This window comes from Salvelinus sp. IW2-2015, linkage group LG17, assembly GCF_002910315.2.
Source record: "Salvelinus sp. IW2-2015 linkage group LG17, ASM291031v2, whole genome shotgun sequence".
Classification (NCBI taxonomy): Eukaryota; Metazoa; Chordata; class Actinopteri; order Salmoniformes; family Salmonidae; genus Salvelinus; species Salvelinus sp. IW2-2015.
The window spans coordinates 17,133,177-17,141,692 of record NC_036857.1 but is presented as its reverse complement, the minus strand read 5'-3'; the positions used below and the strand labels follow the sequence as shown (position 1 = coordinate 17,141,692).

General features: G+C 42.8%; 1 protein-coding gene across 2 annotated transcripts in view; it reads left to right on the top strand.

The window, feature by feature from the left end:
• Positions 1-1,465: 1,465 nt before the first annotated feature.
• Positions 1,466-8,516, top strand: part of nadka (NAD kinase a) — a 32,965-nt gene continuing 25,914 nt past the window's right edge. For both annotated transcript variants that reach the window (XM_024005462.2, XM_024005461.2), the window contains exons 1-2: positions 1,466-1,728; positions 6,943-7,104. In XM_024005462.2, coding sequence (XP_023861230.1) covers positions 6,956-7,104 — 149 coding nt within the window. In that variant the 5' untranslated portion in view covers positions 1,466-1,728; positions 6,943-6,955. The remainder of the gene's footprint in view (positions 1,729-6,942; positions 7,105-8,516) is intronic.

The window sequence follows — 8,516 nt, the reverse complement described above, 5'->3', positions numbered from 1 at the left end:
CTGAAGAAGGCTGTAAAGCCGAAACGTCTGTGTATGCTATCCCCGATGCAGTGAAAATAATAAAAAACATTGAATAATGAAGTAAGCTTAGTGACATCTTTTTGAGTGCGAACCCAGTATGCCTTTTTGTTTGTCTGAATTTGCAGGTTTTACGTACCAGCCAAGGTTCTTGGAGAGCGCGATGGTTCTCTTTTGATTAGGCAGGGGTGTATATCCCAGATTTCAATGTTAGATTATATGTCAGTGTATGCGGCTGAGTTGATGGTTGTGATTATAGGTCTGAGATGGGTGGAGGAGGTGAAACCACTCAGTGGTGATCTTCTCTGATTCGGCTGCAGTGTTGAGTAGTGTGAAGACGGGCAGGTCGGATAGGGGAGACTTGTTTGTGGAGATGATGGTGCTGTTAATGGGATTGGAGAGGATGGTAGTGGTGGGAAGCTTTTGCTGGGTTCCCGCCCATATGGGTGTGGAGGTAAAGGAGAAGGACCATGTGGTGGCTAAGAGTGCTGTGAGGAGAGAGAGGGTAGATATTCAGGTCCCACTGGGCCGCACGGAAGTCAAGTCCTTGATCTAGGCAGAAGCGTTCGATCTTTGACCAACGGACTGGTACGTTAGTTGTAAGGCGAGGCAATTTTATCAGGTACACAGGTCAGTAAAGGATGGGATGTAGGAGAGAGGAACTGACTGGCCTAGTTAAATAAAGGTTAAAAAAAWTTATGTTTTACCTTATCTGGCAAAGGTAAGTTATCCCGTGAGAGCGTTTGTTCCTAAAATACTTTGGTGTTTTAGGTGTCAGGTTTATGGACATGTTGCAGCACTATATAGGATGGAGAATCCTTGATGTGAGAAGTGTGCAGGAGGGCATGAAACAAAGAAATGTGTAGTGTCGGTGGAGAAAGTTGTGGGGGTGCCTATGGGGCTTGAGATGGGAGGTGTCCGGTGAGAGAAAGGCAGGTTGAGGTTGCTAGCGTCAGAGTAGCAGTGAAGAGAGTGTTAGAAGAAGATGGGTACAGGGTGAGGGATTCCTGTGAGTAGGCAGAGAGTTATGGGAAGAATATGTGCTTCAGTAAGGTAGGTTTATTGGCATTCATAGCTATGGTTGTCAATTGCATTGCAGAAGTGGATCGAAAGGCACAGAAAATAGAGGTTGTGGTGGCCGTGGCAGAGAAATGCTTGGGATTGCGAGGTTTTACTTCAGAACAGTTGCAGGGGGTGTTGAGTGGTCTGGAGTAGGATTAGATAGGGTAAATAGTGGAATGAGGTGTTTTTGTATTTTATTTTTTAGAAAGGGCTAATAGTTGGCAGGGTAACTTTTCCTTTTCCCCAATTGTATAGTACCGTATCACAAATAATTTAATATAGGTAGGCCGTGAATGGCCTCACACTCCAGTACAGTAGGTGGCGGTGTATGCAACTTAAATTTGATGCGATCAGCCAACACTATCCCGAAGAAGAAGTCACAGGCTGCTGCGGGGATACAGCTGGAAACTATTGAACGTCAGACAGTTTTCTGCCAGGAAGCAGAAGACCGTATATGTAGCCAGGCAAGTCATAGACCGTATAAGTGAAGAAGAGGCAATTCGAGGGAACAGTAATGGAGAAGCTTTGATCCAACGTTTTTCACGCCACTTCGATACGAAGTTATTTTCATAGCAGGTTAAGAGAGCCTTTTCGGCAGTGTGGCCCCAATTCTTCGTGTCAAATCATAACGGCGTGTTACCTCAAACGGTGAGCTACCTTGAAGGCGTTGATGTAAAGTAGCTAGCTAGCCGAGTTTGCTTGCTAGCCATCAGACACGCTAGCTAGCGCTTAAAAGTTAGCTTGGACAGCTAGTCCGGATTTCTGTTGAAGCTGGTTAGTTAGCTACATTTTTAGCCTGACAGATTTGCTATCAGATAGCTCACTAGATAGTTAGCTTGATAACTAGTTAGGTAGCATGCTTAGCTAGGTACTTGTTGTGTTGCTGTTAATTGAACTAACGTTTAGGTAAATACAGTAGGTTGAAAGCCGACGCCGAAAACAGTGGTTGCTCGACCTACGTCGAGGAAGGAGAGCATTGTTTTGTAATCGACAATGAAATATTCTTATGGTTACTGTTGAATTTGTTGGCACCTTAAATTCATGCACATTTTCTCAGAAAAAGTAACTGTGTCAACACTGTCTGCTCAGTCAAAAACGTGTAAACTTGGAACCAATCAGTACTCCTGTACGTACCTCTCATGATGAAGGCAGCCAATGGCCTGCTTCTACCCAACTAAAATGTAAATACAGCCTCACATTCGGATCACTATTTCATGTCTGTGTTTTGGGTCAGAGAGACTAACTAACTTTAGCTCCCAAAGACTGAATGATGTAAGATAAATATTAGTTTGGGTGCACTTGAAATATGCAGTATGCTATACGAATGGTCTTGATGTGCCTGCTTAGGAAGCTAGTGTTTCATGAGCTATTTCTCAGTGAATTCAATTTAAATTAACTAGTTGCAGACTTAAACATTCAATCATAATTTTCATATAAATCCAAACAAAATAATGTAGATAGAAAGATTGTATGTTAGAATGGAGGTTTAAAAACGACAACTGCATATGTATATTAGCCAATACATATGGCATAACATAAGCGTACCTTGCAATGCGAACTAATCTAAAAACAGTTGTACAATGCGCTCTGCAATTAAATGACCAGAGTTTGATTTCTAAACTAGATTATTTCTCAAATAGAAACTGCCCAATACTAGGGCTGGGAATTGCCAGGTAGCTCACGATATAAACTCAGCAAAAAAATAAAGAACCGTCCTCCCACTGTCAACTGCGTTTATTTTCAGCAAACTTAACATGTGTAAATATTTGTATGAACATGATTCAACAACTGAGACARAAACTGAACAAGTTCCACAGACATGTGACTAACAGAAATGGAATAATGTGTCCCTGAACAAAGGGGAGCGGGGGTCAAAATCAAAAGTAAGTCAGAATCTGGTGTGGCCACCAGCTGCATTAAGTACTGCAGTGCATCTCCTCCTCATGGACTGCACCTGATTTGCCAGTTCTTGCTGTGAGATGTTACCCCACTCTTCCACCAAAGGCACCTGCAAGTTCCCGGACATTTCTGGGGGGGAATGGCCCTAGCCCTCACCCTCCGATTGAACAGGTCCCAGAGGTGGTCAATGGGATTGAGATCCGGGCTTGTCGCTGGCCATGGCAGAACACTGACATTCCTGTCTTGCAGGAAATCACACACAGAATGAGCAGTATGGCTGGTGGCATTGTKATGCTGGAGGGTCATGTCAGGATGAGCCTGCAGGATGGGTACCACATGAGTGAGGAGGATGTCTTCCCTGTAACACACAGCGTTGAGATTGCCTGCAATGACAACAAGCTCAGTGCAATTATTCAGTGACACACCGCTCCAGACCATGATGGACCCTCCACTTCCAAATCGATCCCGCTACAGAGTACAGGCCTCTGTGTAATGCTAATTTCTTCAACGATAAACGCGAATCCGACCATCACCCCTGGTGAGACAAAACCGTGACTCGCCAGTGAAGAGCACTTTTTGCCAGTCCTGTCTGGTCCAGCGACGGTGGGTGTGTGCCCATAGGCGACGTTGTTGCCGGTGATGTCTGAGGACCTGCCTTACAACAGGCCTACAAGCCCTGAGTCCAGCCTCTCTCAGCCTATTGCGGACAGTCTGAGCACTGATTGAGGGATTGTGCGTTCCTGGTCTAACTCGGGCAGTTGTTGCCATCCTGTACCTGTTCCGCAGGTGTGATATTTGGATGTACCGATCCTGTGCAGGTGTTGTTACACGTGGTCTGCCACTGCGAGGAGGATCAGCTCTCCGTCCTGTTTCCCTGTAGCGCTGTCTTAGGCGTTCTCACAGTACGGACATGGCAATTTATTGCCCTGTCCACATCTGCAGTCCTCATGCCTCCTTGCAGCATGCCTAAGGCACATTCACGCAGATAAGCAGGGACCATGGGCATCTTTCTTTTTGGTGTTTTTCAGAGTCTGTAGAAAGGCCTCTTTAGTGTCCTAAATTTTCATAACTGTAACCTTAATTGCCTACCGTCRGTAAGCTGTTAGTGTCTTAACGACCGTTCCACAGTTGCTTGTTCATTAATTGTTTATGGTTCATTGACCAAGCATGGGAAACAGTATTTTAACCCTTTACAATGAAGATCTGTGAAGTTATTTGGAATTTTACAAATTATCTTTGAAAGACAGGGTCCTGACAAAGGTCTGTTTCCTTTTTCCTGAGTTTATTATCAAGATACTTAGTTGAAGTTGGAAGTTTACATACACCTTAGCCAAATACATTTAATCTCAGTTTTTCACAATTCCTGACATTTAATCCGACAAAAAATTCCCTGTTTTAGGTCAGTTAGGATTACCACTTTATTTTAAGAATGTGAAATGTCAGAATAATAGTAGAGTGATTTTATTTAAGCTTTTATTTCTTTCATCACATTCCCAGTGGGTCAGAAGTTTACATACTAATTGAGTGTATCTGGTAGCATTGCCTTTACATTGTTTAACTTGGGTCAAGCGTTTCAGGTAGCCTTCCACAAGCTTCCCACAATAAGTTGGGTGAATTTTGGCCCATTCCTCCTGATAGAGACATGTTTTTCATAATGTACGTTTTATGCATATACATTCGAACAAAGAACACAATCACAAATAGTGTTTCACCATTTATTTAATATGTAGACATAGCAAAGGTGTCTCAGGCAGCATTTGAAATATCTAAATATAGTGTAATATACCAATCAATGTATATCAAGTGCGGTGGAGGGCACAATCTTAGTGTTGCAGTCCAGAAATGAGAGCATTACCATCTATGTCAAAAGCCTGTGTCTCTGATGGAGGCTGTAGAACTGTCATCAATGTGTGCTTCAGTATTACCCACTTCTCTCTAGGAGAATTTGTGTGCCCAGGCCCCATAGGCATATCGAAATGATCCCACCCTGGTCACCGATGTAGAGAGAGACAAGTGCCTTAGCAGAATGCAATCTAAAGCTTGTGTGGTCCAAAGACGACAACTCTACCATCTATGGTAAAAGCCTGGAGGGACAATAGAATTCTTACCACTGCATGTAACAATAGTAGAATCTGTTTGTCACTTGTCAGACTGATTCTATATTGAATTTGAGGTGCTCAAAAACAAGCTTGTGTATCTGTAGTTGGTGTTCTTCAACTTCAAAATGCACTATGCTGTGTAAGACAAAACCCACAAAGAAAGACAACAGGAAAATACATACGTGGTCCCAATATCTAAAGAGGGAGGGCAGTGCTAGTGCAGTAGGATGGTTCTCCTCACAGGTGAATGAATCAGCCCATGCTTGGTGAATAGCACTTGGTTGATCTCTGGGAGCAGGACACAGGAGAGCTGGATAGATCATGTGAGACAAGAATAATTCAAATAAATCACCACAGCAAAGGAATGTAGTTCGTGAGCTTGAAAATGTACATCCTGACAGTCTGAGGCAGGGTGCTCTGCAATCATCCTCCAACTATTGACTGGGATCATGTGGCATATCTTGTCATTATGAATTTAATTAGTGTGTCCTGACTTGATGACTGTATTAGCTTTACAATACTTGTCCTATAGATTTTTSTAGTCTTAAATTATTACTTGGAATAAACTGATAGCTAAAATGCTCCTTGTCCCGGAATGACATACTAGCTAGTGATAAAGCTATCTTCTCCTGCTAGCTAGCAACATATCTACTTGTTGTAATTAGCTAGCTAACTAGCAAGATAGCTACTTTACTAAGGTTATTTGGAGTCATTTTACAGCTTGCATTGATGGTATAATGATTCTGTTACTACAACTAAATAAAATACTTTACCTGATAGAGCAGTTTGTCGAACGGAGATCTCTCGAGCTCTCACCTACTGCCTTTGGTATGGATCATGTCATTGGCAGATGTATTTAGCAACAATAGTACCATGGATAGTACAGGTGTTGTGATTGGTTTACAGTGTAGTACTCGGCAGTGTTTGCCTGTCCAGCTAGCAAACATAAAATGTAGGTATTTAGGAAAAATTTGGAAGAATTGACATTGCCAACCAACAAATGTGTTCAGAAGAAATAAATATACACTATGTATAAACCAGCTCCTCCATCGACAGTGATCATCTCAAAAACTAAAGCAGGTGGCTTGTACGGCCCACCACCTAAACATTGGCTAGATTAATTGCCATACAAGCGGGTTTAATAACCTTGCCGTAGTAGGCTCCATGACAAGAGATGCACTAGTACTAACCAAGTTACTTGTCATACCAGCAGTGGTTAGACTATATTTTGGAAAAGCGAGCTAGCTAACTTAGCTGTAACAGGTAGCTAGCAAGGTAGCTATATCTCGCTATTAGTACTGCAGTAGCTAGCTAGCAAGAAAACAATGTGTTGACTGGCTTGCAATCACATTTCACTTTATATGTAACTAGCTAGCTATCTAGCTAACGTAATGCTGAAAGAATGATCAACGCAATATTATATGTAGCTAGTAATACTTCATGGGTAATGTAATCTGCACAGTCGGTGTTCCTATGCAATTTCTTGAGCCTCCATACATACATACAGATACAAGTCTGTTTTCAAAGTTTGTCATATGCCACTGACTAGCTAGATACTTTGTATGCTAAATGTTGCACATACATGCTATAACGTTCCCAAAAAGACAACATGCTTAAGTTTATCTTGCATGAGTACTAGGTACGCTGACCTTGCGTTCTAAGCTAGCGGCTGTATCATTTGGCGTTTGTCAACAGTAGCCCAAAGCTGAAGCTTATAGACTCATATCATATAAGGTTAAACTCTGGGCTATGTAAACRGTAAAAGAGACACACTTTTGAAGGCAACCTGTTACCCTGCCTTGTTGACTGTGTAGACCTGACGCCTCCATTTTTGTCCCCTCTTGGCCTGTGTGTTTCCTATCAGACTGTGATTTGAGATGGAAACTGGAGAGCAGGTTGGAGTGGAGGCTGTCCCCTACTGCTGTTCTGACTTCGATAGTGGGGAGACCCCCGCCCGTGGCCTGGCCATCCGCACCAGAAAGACCCGCAGCTTGAGCACCTCATCTGCCACTGCTTGCGACTACAGGTACGGTATTATCACCCCGTTTTTACTTCACCGTGTGGAATACTAAAATAAACGATGGAACAATCAAATTTAAAGTCACTCTTGGTTTTCTCACTACCCTGTTTTTTTGTTATTCACATTGCCTCATTTTCAATGTGTATGCGCAAATTGTATATGCACACTTCTGGGATTGCCAGGTTTCTCCCCAAAGAATGTAACTGTGGCACTGCGCCACCCTGTGGATTGGCTGCGCCACTATGTAATTAAGAAAATATATATATAAAAACGCAACATGTAAATTGTTGGTCCCGTGTTTAATGGGATGAAATTAATGACCCCAGAAGTGTTCCATACGCACAAAAAGCTTATTTCTCTCCAAATTTGTGCACATTTGTTTACATCCCTGTTAGTAAAAATGTTTCCTTTGCCAAGGTAATCCATCCACCTGACAGGTGTGGCAGGTGAAGAAGCTGATTAAACAGCATGGTCATTACACAGGTGCACCTTGTGCTGGGGACAATAAAAGGCCATTCTAAAATGTGCAGTTATGTCACAAAACACGATGCCYCATATTTCAAGTTGAGGGAGCGTGTAATTGGCATTCTGACAGCAGGAACGTCCACCAGAGCTGTTGCCAGAGAATTTGTTACTTTCTCTACCATAAGCTGCCTCCGTTGTTTTAAAGAATTTGACAATATGTCCAACCGGCCTCACAACCGTAGACCACGCCACCCCAGGACCTCCACATCCGGCTGCTTCACCTGTGGGATCGTCTGAGACCAGCCACTCAGACAGCTGATGAAACTGAGGAGTGTTTCTGTCTGTTGTAAAGCCCTTTTGTGGGGGGAAAACTCATTCGGATTGGCTGGGCCTTGCTCCCCAGTGGGTGGGCCTATGCCCACCCATGGCTTCACTGCTGCCTAGTCATGTGAAATCCATATATTAGGGCCTAATGAATTTTAAATTGACTGATTTCCTTATATAAACTGTAACTCGATGAAATTGTTGCGTTTTAAAAAATTTGGTTTTGTGCACAATTTTGTGCTTTTCATTTTAGGCCAGGCACCACATCCAAATAGGGTAAAAAATAAATGCTCAAGAATGCACAAAATAGCAGATACATGCCGTTAATAACTTTTAGCCCCCCCCTGTGCCGTACTCAGCAGCACCACTACCTTGTTGGAGAATCCTGCATGCTACAACCATGATTATGAACATCTGGTGTTGGCAAAACTGTGTTTTAGCAACTGAGAATGAGGCATCTGTCATATGGTAGTGAGTATGACAGTTGAATCAACATAAGAGATTTCCTGGTGCGCAATGCTTTTCAGATAACACACAGACCCATAAATTGCCACTTTCACACTTAATTTATTCCGTCTTGGTAGGCCTAAATGTGCTAGCCTCTCTTTTGCAGTGTGGTTTGAGGTTGA